Source organism: Capricornis sumatraensis, chromosome 7, assembly GCF_032405125.1.
Source record: "Capricornis sumatraensis isolate serow.1 chromosome 7, serow.2, whole genome shotgun sequence".
Lineage (NCBI taxonomy): Eukaryota > Metazoa > Chordata > Mammalia > Artiodactyla > Bovidae > Capricornis > Capricornis sumatraensis.
Window position 1 is genome coordinate 60,564,773 of NC_091075.1, and position 13,698 is coordinate 60,578,470.

The following is a 13,698-nucleotide window of genomic DNA, read 5'->3' on the forward strand; positions in this document are numbered from 1 at the left end:
TCCCACGTTGCAGGCAGATTCTTTACCAGCTGAGCCACAAGGGAAGCCTAAGAATACTGGAATGGATAGCCTATCCCTTCTCCAGGGGATCTTCCTGACCCAGGAATCATACTGGGGTCTCCTTCATTACAGGCAGATTCTTTACCAACTGAGCTATGAGGGAAGCCCGATACATACCTTTAATCAAAGCTCAAACACAGGAGCTCAAATGCTTCAGCCTAGATGTTCAGGGCAGTATTATTCTAAGCATTTGCAAACTGTCATTTAAAAAATATCGCCCCCTTATTCCCACATACTAACCTTATGTGCCTTAAGTTTAATGAGATTTATGCTCATTGCATCAAGATAGAAGAATCAATTATACTGCAGCATAGAAAAAGGTCAGTATCAAAGAGACAGCTGGAGAGCAACGTTTCTGAGCATTTGCGTGTTGCTTTGAAGTCACAAAGGATGACAGCCTTGTCTTTGCTTTAATAATGAAGAAACTAAGACACTAGCTGTCAAAGGTCCTATGGTTTGTATTATGGACCCAAGATGAACTAATGTAGATGCCTCTTTTCCAGAGTAACGATCACCAAAAAATGCAGGCTGTTTTTCTTCAGCTTCATGATACCTGAGGTAGACCTCTATCCTACTGGGGGTGTCATTCAGAACAGATAAAAAGAGGATCCCTAACATCAATGAAATGTTATTGCCTGTATAAGTTAAGGCAGCATTGCATCCCCAACAAGTACTATTTCTTGGAGAGGAAACTTGATTCAAACTGTTAAATAGAAAATGTTACTCCATGTGTTATGTTCTAGTCTTAATACAGAGCTTCAATAAATGGAGATTTTTGAATCTGACCAAAAAGCAAATTACAGTCTTGAACAGCTTGCTTAGGAAATGGTAGATTCGTCTCTCTTTAAGTGATGGAACCCTGTTACCTCCCATAATACAATACGTTCATTTTCCTAATGGAAATCTCCAGATTATCAAAGCACTACTAATTTTAATTAATTTAATAAATAGATGTCATTTAAATACCTAAAGAAGAACAGGAAAGAAGAATACCAGGGTTGTCATTAAATCAACCCAGTTATGATGGAGTGTTACAAACTCCAGAAAGGTGAGGGATTAACTAAAAGCTGTCAAGAACAATCTCATCAGTGAGAGCGAGTAGACAGTCCAGGAGCCAAATTCTAGGAGAAACCAGAGCGTTTTCATCATATTTTTTCTTATAAGCACTTATATTTCTAAAATACCTCTAACACCTAAATAATTTATTTGATCATCTCAGAAAATGTAATAAACTGTCATTTTTAGATAAATTTAATATTGGGCTCCTCTGTTTTTAATAACGTTAGCTAATGATTTGCATGTTTATCTTTCCAGCAACATGTAATTTTATTACACTGCCATGGGTCTCTAATTTGGTTTCCCACTGTTGTAAGGAGATTTCTAAAAGCTATTTCCTCTTTTCACTGCCTTGGTGAAAAACTTCTCAGCAACATGTACAGACGAAGAATTGTAGTAATAGGTCTTTTTTGTTGCAACATTCTTTATTATCTGTGTTTTTATCTACTTTCATTTTTCTCTGGCTTTCCTAAAATGTTTGCTCTGTGTTTTTGGTATATTTCTCTGTTTTATGACAGAAATGCACATTTAAAAACTGGAGATACACAGAGTATATATATCCTAATTTAGTATGGATTACTTTCAAATATTTTTAATCTCCCTATGTTTATATCTTTGCAGCATATAACAATATAGTTATATAAAACTTTAGTGTTTACAAAATACTTACACATTGGTTTTATTTGGTCCTTACAATAACACTAAAAAGGAGATGGGTGGGTTTTCTTACCCTAAATTTACAGAAGAGGAAGTGGAAGCTAAGAAGCCTTGTAACTGGCCCCAGTCACAGACCCACTAACTACAGGAGCTAGGGAAGAACCCCAGCCTCAAGTCAGGCTCTTTCTGCCCTGCTGTGCTGCCCCACACAGATGAGAAGGACCAGGCAGTTGGGGAATGAGAACCTGTGGGAGCTGCCCTTCTAAATTTGCCCATTTAGAGAAGGTGAGACCAAGACCTCTGACTAGCAGAGAGAGAATCTCAATTTTTGATGGAATCCCATTCACTTTCTCTTTAATTCTCTCTTTGTAGGCCTCCAATTCTCCCTTTTTCTGCTTGTGACTAATGCCTTTCTCATCCTGGAAGGCTAGGTTCAAGCATCATCTCCTTCTGGAAGCTTTCTTAATACCCATGCTCAACCTTTGCAACAGCCTGCTCTGTCTGAGCACTCGCCTTATGGATTTTTATGATTTGCTTGTATCACTTCACCATGGACAAAGACAGCCATCTCTCAACCCCAGGGCACATGCCTCCCTCTGCCGGCCACAGCTACCCTGGCCCCCCATGTGACTCACTCCCCTCCTCCTCTGGGCTCTTACCCCAAAGTCACTTTCTCAGCTGGGAGATTCTTAACCCCCAGCTGTCCCTATTCCTCTTCCTTGGTTTCTTCTTCTCCATAAAGCTTCTTACCTGACATATATGCTTTCCATCTCTAGTATCTTTATTGACCTGCTCCCCGGTGAGAATAAGTACATAAATTCTAGGGGATGATAAACTGATATAGGCCTGGCTATCTTGACAAGCTGTGATTAACCATTTTGTCTCTAAAACAGAAACAAAGACAGGCAGACAAGTGTTAGCCACAGAATTTCTCACACAGCTCAGGCCTCTCTGAAGCTGCCATCTTCACCCACTAACCTAAGCCAGGTATTTCCTTCTCAGGGGGTTTTGAGATCATGTAGTCAGGCCAGACAAATGATGCTTCTATACTGTACCCCCTTCTCACCGCAGACTAGTGATACAGCCCACAGTGGGATCAATTCTTTCATTTATTTATTTCTGATTAAGGTATAGTTGAATTACAGTGTTGTGTTAATTACTGCTATACAGCAAAGTGACTCAGTTATACATATATATACATTCTTTTTCGTATTATTTTGTGTCATGGTTTATTGCAGGATACTGGATGTCGTTCCCTGCGCTGTACAGTAGGACCTTGTTGTTTATCCATTCTATTCATATATATACCAATTGGCATCTGCTAATCCCAGACCCCCACTCCTACCCTCTTCCACCCACTCCGCCTTGGCAACCAGTCTACTCTCTATGTCCTTGATTTTGTTTCTGTTTGACGGATAGGTTCATTCGTGTCATATTTTAGATTCCGCAATAAGTGATATCATATGGTTGTCTTTCTCTTTCTGACTTACTTCACGTAGTATGATAATCTCTAGTTGCATGAAATCAATTCTTTAGCACTAATCAGAAACTTTAAAAATGGCCTCAACTTGTAGATTCAAACGAGAGATAGAAGATGGTAACTTTTAAAGATCTCTCTTTTTCATTGCCCATCAATGAGATTAATTTTATTTCATGTATATGACATGTTATATAATCAATATATTAGTAAATATGGTACAACTGATTAGTAAATTATTTTTCAATCATTATTCATTTTTATCACCTGTTATGTTCCAGTCTCTGTGTTAGAGTCTCTAGATTCAAGAATGAGCAAAACAAATACCATCTGTACCCTTAGGTAGCTTCCAATCTGGAGGGAAGACATACCATTATGAAATATTGTATGACCAGGCAGGTGTCCTAGGAAACCATGAGAAGTTTCTCCAGAGATATGTTGTTATAGGTGTTAAGATAAAAGTAGATGATCCATGGAGACTAATTCTGCTTGCTCAGCACTGTGGCTCTGTGGACACAAAAGGGCGCCCTGGGGTATCATTAAGGGTTGCAATGCTAAGCATAACAATACTATAAGCCTTAAATACAGTGTTGTCCCAGGGCTCTCAGGCCTGAGAAACATCATTAATTTGTTCACGCAGTCATTCAACAAATAGGCACTGACCGTCTATACCTGTTATGGTATACATGGTCCCTCCCTGCCTTCATCCTTCATGTGCCCTTCAGTCTAGCCCAGGGGCGCCCCAGCTAGAGCTGTGAGCAGCAAGGCTTTACCAGTCCCCCACCCAGCTGCAGCCTGCTACCTCGCCACTGTGCTTGAATATCTGGGCACGGCTCATCTTTTCCCGGAGCTGGAGGGTGGGCTGCTGCCACCCCCGACTTATACTCTGACTGCAGGCTGTAAGGTTAGGGGAGCTGCCACATTCTGCAGGATGAAAAAGAAATCATGCTTCTTACTTCTGTCATTTTCTATTTCCAGGCATAGAAGAAAACAAAGAAGAGTTTGCTAGCATGCTTACAGAGCTTCTCTTTGAATTACATGTTGCAGCCACACCTGACAAACTCAATAAGGTCAGCCCCATCTGAGTCTGAGTGTTTGTTTGTTTTTTTAAAAAGGTCTTGGTTGTAAAATTCCAGAGATTCACCTGAAATAGAAAAACCCCCAAGCCCCAAATGGCACGTGGTGGGAGAGGAGTCCCAGGCCAGAAGTTAAGATTTGATGAGGCAACATCATGAAATGTAACTGTTGAGAACATGCTAGGCTGTGTGATGAGACCTGCATTTTAGTTGCAGCGTCACTGGTGTGATCTTGAACAAGTCACTTCTCCACAGAATAGGATTTTATTCAAAGCAGGGTTATCTTCAGCCTACGGGAGGAAAGAGGCTGAATTACCGAAGGGCTTTTGCAAATTCCATCTCCCGTCACCTCGAAAGTGACATGCCAGAATCAGGCAGAGAAAGCACACCAGCCAGAGCCAGGTCACCCGCACGACCCTTCCCACTGGAAAGCTGGTGCCTCGTCCTAAGATCTAAGGCCATCCGGGCTTTCATGGTCTGGGTTACTCTGATAGTAACACAGGATGTTTTGCAAGTTTGTACAAGGTCTTGCTATAGCATTTCTTAGTGAGGTCACTGAGCATTAATTACTTAAAACGGTGTCATTTGCCCCCTTCTCTCTCTCTTTCTTTTTCTTCTTTTTAACCATCAGTGATTGACACAGGTCCTCACTCATCAAGGTGAGTGAGGAAAATGCAGACTGAGGCAGGGAGGTGCAGAGATGAGTAATTCTTTATCTCTGATAGAGGTCACCAATTCTGGCAGGTCAGTGACTTGAACACAGTGGGGAAATTGCCTCATTCATCTCCGTGCAGCAGCTGCCACTGCTCAGACAGTGTGTGTGTGGTGCCTCCAAGGTCTCACTGGTTTACTTACATAGTCAGGTAAACCTTTGTCCCTAAAAGAGGACACACCAAGGATAGTTTTGTCGGATTTTGTCTCCCCTAATCTTCTCCCTGTTGACTTTCCATCAACACTCTGTGTTAAGCTTTGACGTGCAAGCTATCAAATGAGAAGTCAGTTTCACACAAGCTCAGATAAAACTTAAGCAAACAGCTTAAACTGCAATGCAAAAGCTAGTGAGTCTGCCCTTTCAAAATCCAGGGACTAATACATAGAGAAGGTGGTTTATGTTTGGTCAATAACTTTAAAGGCCACATGTTGCTCAAATTGCAAATTGCACTCATGTGAAATGAAATTAATCATAGTTCTCTCCTCCCCCACCACCACCCTGAGGTCAGAAGACCTGGCATGGCTGGAGAGGAGCAGAGCCATCCTTCATCTTCCCAGTGTGATACATTATTAGGTTCATGAAACACTGAGGGCTTCATGAAACATGGCAGAAGAAATTTGCTTTAGCAATGAGCCTGGCTAAATTATATATATATATATATATATTCTATCATGCTTTTATAATTGGTCAGGAAAAGTGAAAAATATACTATGGCTTTTCCAGAGTGACTGTCACTTTTATTCCTATCTGAATATCATTTTAGAATGCTTTCCAAAAATTTCTCTGGCCCTGCGGTATTCTCTCCATACATTCTTTCTATTATGTCCCTTTTCTTACTGTATTTTACCAGAAAGCAACAACAAGGTGTTTTTAAGGAGGTTGGATAATTGCCCCACCACTCTTTAAACATACAGAAAACCACCCGTAATGGATTAGAATTTGATCCAAGTCATGGGATTGGCTTTTGTGTCTCTGTATTTGTACAATAGACATATTGCTTTGGTTGCCGGGGGGTCCTTTGCAGGCCATGAAAAAAGCTCATGACTGGGTGGAAGAGGATCAAACTGTGGTATCAGTAGATGTGGCTGAAGAGCCAGAAGACAAAACTGAGAAGGAAGAAAAGGAAGAGAACCCTGAAAACCCTGAAGAAGACGAGAAGAAAGAAAAGACAAATAAGACAGTCGAGGTAAGCATGTTACAGATCATCCACCTAAAGAGCAGTAATATGTAAATTTTATTAGCAGCTTCATTTCATTTTCATTTGTACCCTATTCCACACTAATATGAGTCTTAATGTAATAAACACTAAAATCCCTCTATGCCAAGACATTTCATGACTTAGCACAGATATTGTAGCCTTCCTCCATAGCTTTACAATTATAATTTAAAGGAAAAAAGATCTTTAAGAACCTAGTTGATTTATTCTTTAAGGTAAAATTCCATCCTATATGCAAATTTGTAACCATAAAATATCTTTATGCCATTTAACTAATGAGGTAATTGAAGCTTTTTTGAAAAAATTTCATTACCATAGTTTTTATTCTGTAGTTTAATAAATTTATATGTGCATAATTTAGAAGCTGCCTGTGTTAAAAAAATGCATTTGCAATAACTTCATTTTACATTGAATTTTAGATAAAGAAACTTACAATTTAGATCACTCTAAAGAAAAATATCTACTGAGGTCTATTCACTCAGCCATCCTTCTACACGCTTTCTTGAGTATCTGCCTGTTATGTGCCCAGCATTACACTGACAACTGGGGCGTGTACATGTGTGTGCTCAGTTGCTCAGCTGTGTCTTACTCTTTGTGACTCCATGAGCCTAGCCTGCCAGGCTCCTCTGTCCATGGAATTTTCCGGGGAAGAATACTGGAATGGGTTTCCATTTCCTTCTCCAGGAGATCTTACCTACCCAGGGATCAAACCCGTGTATTTTGCATCTCCTGCATTGGCAGGCAGATTCTTTACCAGTTGGGCCACCGGGAAAGCCTGAGAACTGGGGACCCAGCTATAAAGAAGGATTGTCATGTCCCTGGGACCCGGTGACACTTCTATTTTATGGTAGCATTTCCATTTAGAATAGTCTACCCATTAAACTTCGGGTAATTTTTTTTCAGGTCATATTTGTTTGGTTTTCTTCCCAAGAATTATTTAATTTTTTTTAATGTTACAAGATTTTTTAGAAAGTATCTGCTCAGTGAATAATTTTCTGACTTATACTTTTTGCTTTCAGGAAGTATACATGCTGTCCATTGAAAGCCTGGCAGAAGTAACAGCTCGCTGTATTGAGCAGCTTCATAAAGTAGCAGAATTAATTCTTCATGGACAAGAAGAAGAAAAATCAGCTCAGGACCAAGCAAAAGTTCTGATAAAGTAAATGTTACTTTTAATTTTTATTTCTCAAATTGTATGTATTTGTGTCATTCAAATGCGCATACGCAGACCCATGTACACCCTTGGCTGCTAGAGATTCCGATTGCAGTCAACTAGTCCCATTGTTCTGCAGTCATCTTGAGAAATAAAGACTCTCCTAAGAAACGAGCATGCTAGGGAGAATAGTAATAGTTAGCTAGACATTCCAAGAATAATTTTTGGAGAGATCGCTTCATGGGAAATAGATGGGGAAACAGTGGAATCAGTGTCAGACTTTATTTTGGGGGGCTCCAAAATCACTGCAGATGGTGACTGCCACCATGAAATTAAAAGACGCTTACTCCTTGGAAGAAAAGTTACGACCAACCTAGATAGCATATTCAAAAGCAGAGACATTACTTTGCCGACTAAGGTCCGTCTAGTCAAGGCTATGGTTTTTCCTGTGGTCATGTATGGATGTGAGAGTTGGACTGTGAAGAAAGCTGACGCCGAAGAATTGATGCTTTTGAACTGTGGTGTTGGAGAAGACTCTTGAGAGTCCCTTGGACTGCAAGGAGATCCAACCAGTCCATTCTGAAGGAGATCAGCCCTGGCTGTTCTTTGGAAGGAATGATGCTAAAGCTGAAACTCCAGTACTTTGGCCACCTCATGCGAAGAGTTGACTTATTGGAAAAGACTCTGATGCTGGGAGGGATTGGGGGCAGGAGGAGAAGGGGATGACTGAGGATGAGATGGCTGGATGGCATCACGGACTTGATGGACGTGAGTCTGAGTGAACCCCGGGAGTTGGTGATGGACAGGGAGGCCTGGCGTGCTGCGATTCATGGGGTCGCAAAGAGTCACACATGACTGAGCAACTGAACTGAACTGAACTGAAGAGAAGACACCCTAAATCTTTCAGAGCTAAGTATTTGTTTTAGTAGGTCAGGGTCTTGGAAGTATAAACCTTTGAAGATAATTACATTTTCAACATGCCGCACAAATAGAGGAAAGATACCTTAATGGACTTCTCAGCTAGTTTCATAGAAATATACAAACCACCCCCACTGTTCCTAGGGACTTACACCAGCTCTGCATATTCTGAATCTGGCAGTGATGGTCACTATTGTAAGCCAGTTCACTGTGGATTGCTTGTGTGTTCATATTTGCTGTAATATGTTTGTTCTTCAATAAGCTACTATTAGTTTATCTAGTGAAATAAAAATGTGTATATATGTAACATTATATACATGAAAATAGCTGGTATCAAGTGTTCATTAAAATAGTTGATTATGGAAGTGAATAATAAGCCATTAACTTTTAGGCACATGACTATATGCTGTGGTATAGAGAACTAGCACAAATGCCCTCTCCTTATTATAAATATATAGACGCAGGAGCCAAAATAAGAGCCTCCTAAAATATATGGGTGCATGTACACATGCATACACACATGCATGTCTGAACACTGTCACTCAACTAGTCTTCTCTTATTACTAAATTCAGCAATGCAGGTTGGGGAGCAAATTTTTAATGGAAAGACCTTCCCAAAACTCATTCTTAGTGTCTGGTGGCATTTTTCCTCACTTGTCCAGATTTGGCATCTAGTTTAGACTTTCATATCTAAACATGTGGAAGTCAAAGATATTATAAGCCCTGCACAATCCTGCCCTTAAAATGTGTACAAAGAATATGTACTTGTCTCAGTATAGAGGGAAAAGGAAACAGTAAAATTGGAAAAGTTTAAAGTATTGAGGAAAAATCTGAGTACTATTTACGGCACTGATTTGAAAGAGGAGGGCTGAAGTCAGAGGTTTCTGAGTATGGAAAGCAGAGCCGTACTCTTAGCTCCTTTCCTATTCCCAGCCCCTGACTGTCCCAACCTTACCAAGCTGCTCCAAGAAAAAGGTAATAAGGCCTCATCTATGTCTGTATAGTAAGTGCTTTACCATCCACGTGCCCAAGAACATAGGCAGAACCACTCTTTGCCATCTCCAGCCTTACTCCTGACCCTTTTTGCAGATAAGTCTTGGATGGGTGGATGGGTGGAAGGGGGGATAGATGGATATAAGGCAACATACCTGAATACATAGTCTAGACACAACCCCTATTTATCAGAATGAAACTTACTTCCACTGACATCACTAAATCTTTTAATGTGTAAGATTCTTAACGTGGAGTTATTGTCTTGCTAATAGCATTTTAATCGATGTTCATGTAAGTATATATACTTGTTAAAAAATTGGGCAGTATGCACATTGTTAGGTAATTAGGTTTTGAGTTTTTGTCATCATCTTCTATATTATGACAAATATTACTTTGTTAAATATTTGTATCTACCTTGTGTTATTTTCTTGGGGTAAAGTCCTACACGTAGAAAGGCTAGAATAAGCACAGAGTTTTGATGTAAGTCTTAAAAAACATTCTACAGTATCTTTGATTTGAGGCATCTCGTAAAAACATAATCAAGATATAAAGAGACATCTGAGTTTGAATTCCAGCTCTATCATATTCTTGTCCTAAGCAAGTTACTTAACCTTCTTAAATGTCAATTTCTTCATTTATAAAATGGGAAAAATCACAGACCCTAACCAGACCACCTGACCTGCCTCTTGAGAAACCTATATGCAGGTCAGGAAGCAGCAGTTAGAACTGGACATGGAACAACAGACTGGTTCCAAATAGGAAAAGGAGTACGTCAAGGCTGTATATTGTCACCCTGCTTATTTAACTTCTATGCAGAGTACATCATGAGAAATGCTGGGCCGGAAGAAGCAAAAGCTGGAATCAAGATTGCCAGGAGAAATATCAATAACCTCAGATGTGCAGATGACACCACCCTTATGGCAGAAAGTGAAGAGGAACTAAAAAGCCTCTTGATGAAAGTGAAAGAGGAGAGTGAAAAAGTTGGCTTAAAGCTCAACATTCAGAAAACGAAGATCATGACATCCGGTCCCACCACTTCATGACAAATAGATGGGGAAACAGTGGAATCAGTGTCAGACTTTATTTTTTGGGGCTCCAAAATCACTGCAGATGGTGACTGCAGCCGTGAAATTAAAAGACGTTTACTTCTTGGAAGGAAAGTTATGACCAATCCAGATAGCATATTGAAAAGCAGAGATATTACTTTGCCAACAAAGGTCCATCTAGTCAAGGCTATGGTTTTTCCAGTGGTCATGTATGGATGTGAGAGTTGGACTGTGAAGAAAGCTGAGCGCCAAAGAATTGCTGCTTTTGAATTGTGGTGTTGGAGAAGACTCTTGAGAGTCCCTTGGACTGCAAGGAGATCCAACCAGTCCATTCTGAAGGAGATCAGCCCTGAGATTTCTTTGGAAGGAATGATGCTAAAGCTGAAACTCCAGTACTCTGGCCACCTCATGTGAAGAGTTGACTCATTGGAAAAGAGTCTGATGCTGGGAGGGATTGGGGGCAGGAGGAGAAGGGGACGACAGAGGATGAGATGGCTGGATGGCATCACCGACTCAATGGACGTGAGTCTGAGTGAACTCCAGGAGATGGTGATGGACAGGGAGGCCTGGCGTGCTGCGATTCATGGGGTCGCAAAGAGTCAGACACGACTGAGTGACTGAACTGAACTGAATGAAGCCATTATGAGGATTAATATGATTATGCATACAAACGTACTTAACATGGTACCTCAGTGACTGTTCGTTATTATTTTCAAATGACCAGAATGCTGGTCCCTTGGCAATAGTCTTAAACCCCTACACATGTGGAACTCCAGCCTGGTAATTTCCTGCATATGTTTTTGCTTCTAAAAAGAGGTAGGGTGAGAATTAATTAAACTGTGACTGTGAGTCATGGAAGAATACTAAGGGAAATTTCTACAGAGCATCTTCAAACTTGTGTGCCCTTCTTTTAAAGAGAATGCTGTATTAGTATCAATAATTGTATGAACAATCCAATTATTTTCCTTAACTAAAAATCCCCAAATCTCTTTTTTTTTTTTTCTTCTTTCAGATTAACTACTGCAATGTGCAAAGAAGTGGCCTCGTTATCAGAGAAGTTTACAACTTCTTTAACCACTGTTGGGGTAAGACTGTAATACAGGCTCTTTTTTTCACCTTTTCCAAGGGAAGGTCTGTTAGGGGCTGTGAGATGAAGTAGAGGATGGAATGCCTTCTTTGATAGCTCCACAAGCAGAAATGCAGCCAAGACATTTACTAAAATGAAGTTTGAGCATCTTCTTTGGCAACGAGTGGCTCGAGGCTCTCATCCGATTGAATTCTAGATGCGACCAGATCAGTTATACAAGATACTGGGTGGATTTTCAAACCTCTCTGGGTCTCATTTCCTTTATTTGTTAAAGAAAAAAAATATCAAATGGAGATTCTATTACTTAATATCTGTGATATATAATACCAAAATTTCTATTAAGATAAGTCATTCTTAATATTCACATTCACTTGTCTTCAAAGCCTATTTTATAAGACAGAAGCTTGATTGTTACACTTCAACTTTAACCAAAAGAAAAAAAATATTATCAACCAATCTGTAGAAGTGTTTCTGTTCTCAAAGTAACAAATTTGAGAGGTTTGGCATTCCTTGGAGATGTGGCTTCTGGTTATTTTCTAGAGAAATCAGTCATGTTATATAACTCAACCTAGTGGGGCTGGAGGAGATAGTGGAAGTTATTCCTTTTCAGGGTTTCCACTTTTCCTTTAAGGCCCTGGATCCAAGGGCAGATGGTTCTTTACATGAGAAACAGCAAGTTTTGCTTCCTATCTTAGCTAGGGTGTTTGGGTAATAAATGTATTAGTGTCCTAGGGCTGCCTTAACAAGTACCACACACTGGGTGACCAGCACAGCCTCAACTAATTAAATCTGTAAAGCCCTATCTATCTCCAAATAAGGTCACATTCTGATATACTGGAGGTAAGGGCTTCAACATATATCTTTGGGGGCCACAATTCAATCCATGACAGGCAGTAAAGGAACTTTATTAAAAGTGGTGGAGGTGTATGAGCAGCTGTGGGGACTCCTCAGCAGAGCTCATGCACCTTCTCTCTGGAGCATTGCTATTAATATTAATGTAACTCAGCTCCAGCAGTTCCCAGTTCTCTCCCTTCAAATTCTAGGATCCTGGGTGAGAAGGTTTGAAAGGCTCAATAGCATGCCTCAGATATCCATCTGGTGTCACCAGTAGTGACTGAGGACAGAGTCATTGCATGGCTGCTGCGACGCACCTCCCCTCACCCCAGGAGAAGGGCAGTTCTCAAAAAAAAAAAAAAAGCAGAAATGATTGTAGACTGACTGTCAGGAGATGTACGCCTCCCACATTTCTGTAAGTGGCTTAGTTAATAAAGGATGAGCTACATACCAATGATTCATTCTGCTGTCAGAGAATATGGTCTGCCTCTCCCATTTTGCAAAACACCAGCTTTTAATATTTGTCTGATTTTAGGCCTTCAGCAGCAGAGCTTCTCTGTAAGCAGGCAGAGTGAAGGGGAGCTGCAGGTAGAAGCTTACTCATAGAATAGGCTTGACAAAGCGCATTTCTGTGCACGGCATTGCCTAGGTTAACTGATGCTGGTGCTCTCGGTGTAACTGCTAGATTTACAGAGAGGTGTGAAGTCTTCATCAGAATGGGGTGACCTTGGCGACTCGGCTTCCCAAGGCTCTATTGTATCCTCTTTTCACTCTTTCTGCTTTTTTCCAGTTTACTACCTGAGACCCTGAGTCCCGGAGGGGTGAACTAACTCACCCAGGCCTCTCAGTTAGTCTTTCAACTCCCAGTTGGCTGCCCATCAGACACAGGAGGCAGACAGCTAACTGGCTCCCTATAGTTCCCTAGTGATGAGGTTATATGTGTCTTTGTGTATATGTGCTATATGTTTTTTTACAATTCATGTTAAACATGAATTTCTTTTTTTAATTTATTTATTTTTAATTAAAGGATAATTGCTTTACAGTATTGCATTGGTTTCTACCAAACATCAACACGAAACAACCATGGGTATACCCATGTTAAACATTAATTTATTTACATTGATTGGTAATATTCATGGGATTGCTTTCCATTGTCTTTAATGTAGTGTATTCCAACACAATGCTTCTCAAACCTTAATGTGCAAGCGAATAACCTAGAGATCTTCTTAAATGCAGATTTTGATTCAGTGGGTCTTGGATGAGCACTGAGATTCTGCATTTCCTACAAGCTCCGAGGTGGTAGTAGTGCTCCTGACTCCTATCCTACTCTTTGAGTAGCAAAGTTCTAGCCGAGAAGTATGTACTTGAATGAATATACACACAAAAATGAATGAATATACACACATATACGCA

The 13,698-nt window shown here is 40.3% G+C and overlaps 1 protein-coding gene across 3 annotated transcripts in view; it reads left to right on the forward strand.

Annotated features, from left to right (window-relative positions):
- The window catches only part of FAM114A1 (family with sequence similarity 114 member A1), a 71,247-nt gene that overhangs the window by 52,394 nt on the left and 5,155 nt on the right, over positions 1 to 13,698 (forward strand). For all 3 annotated transcript variants that reach the window (XM_068975675.1, XM_068975677.1, XM_068975676.1), the window contains exons 9-12: positions 4,229 to 4,320; positions 6,063 to 6,224; positions 7,274 to 7,413; positions 11,377 to 11,449. In XM_068975675.1, coding sequence (XP_068831776.1) covers positions 4,229 to 4,320; positions 6,063 to 6,224; positions 7,274 to 7,413; positions 11,377 to 11,449 — 467 coding nt within the window. The remainder of the gene's footprint in view (positions 1 to 4,228; positions 4,321 to 6,062; positions 6,225 to 7,273; positions 7,414 to 11,376; positions 11,450 to 13,698) is intronic.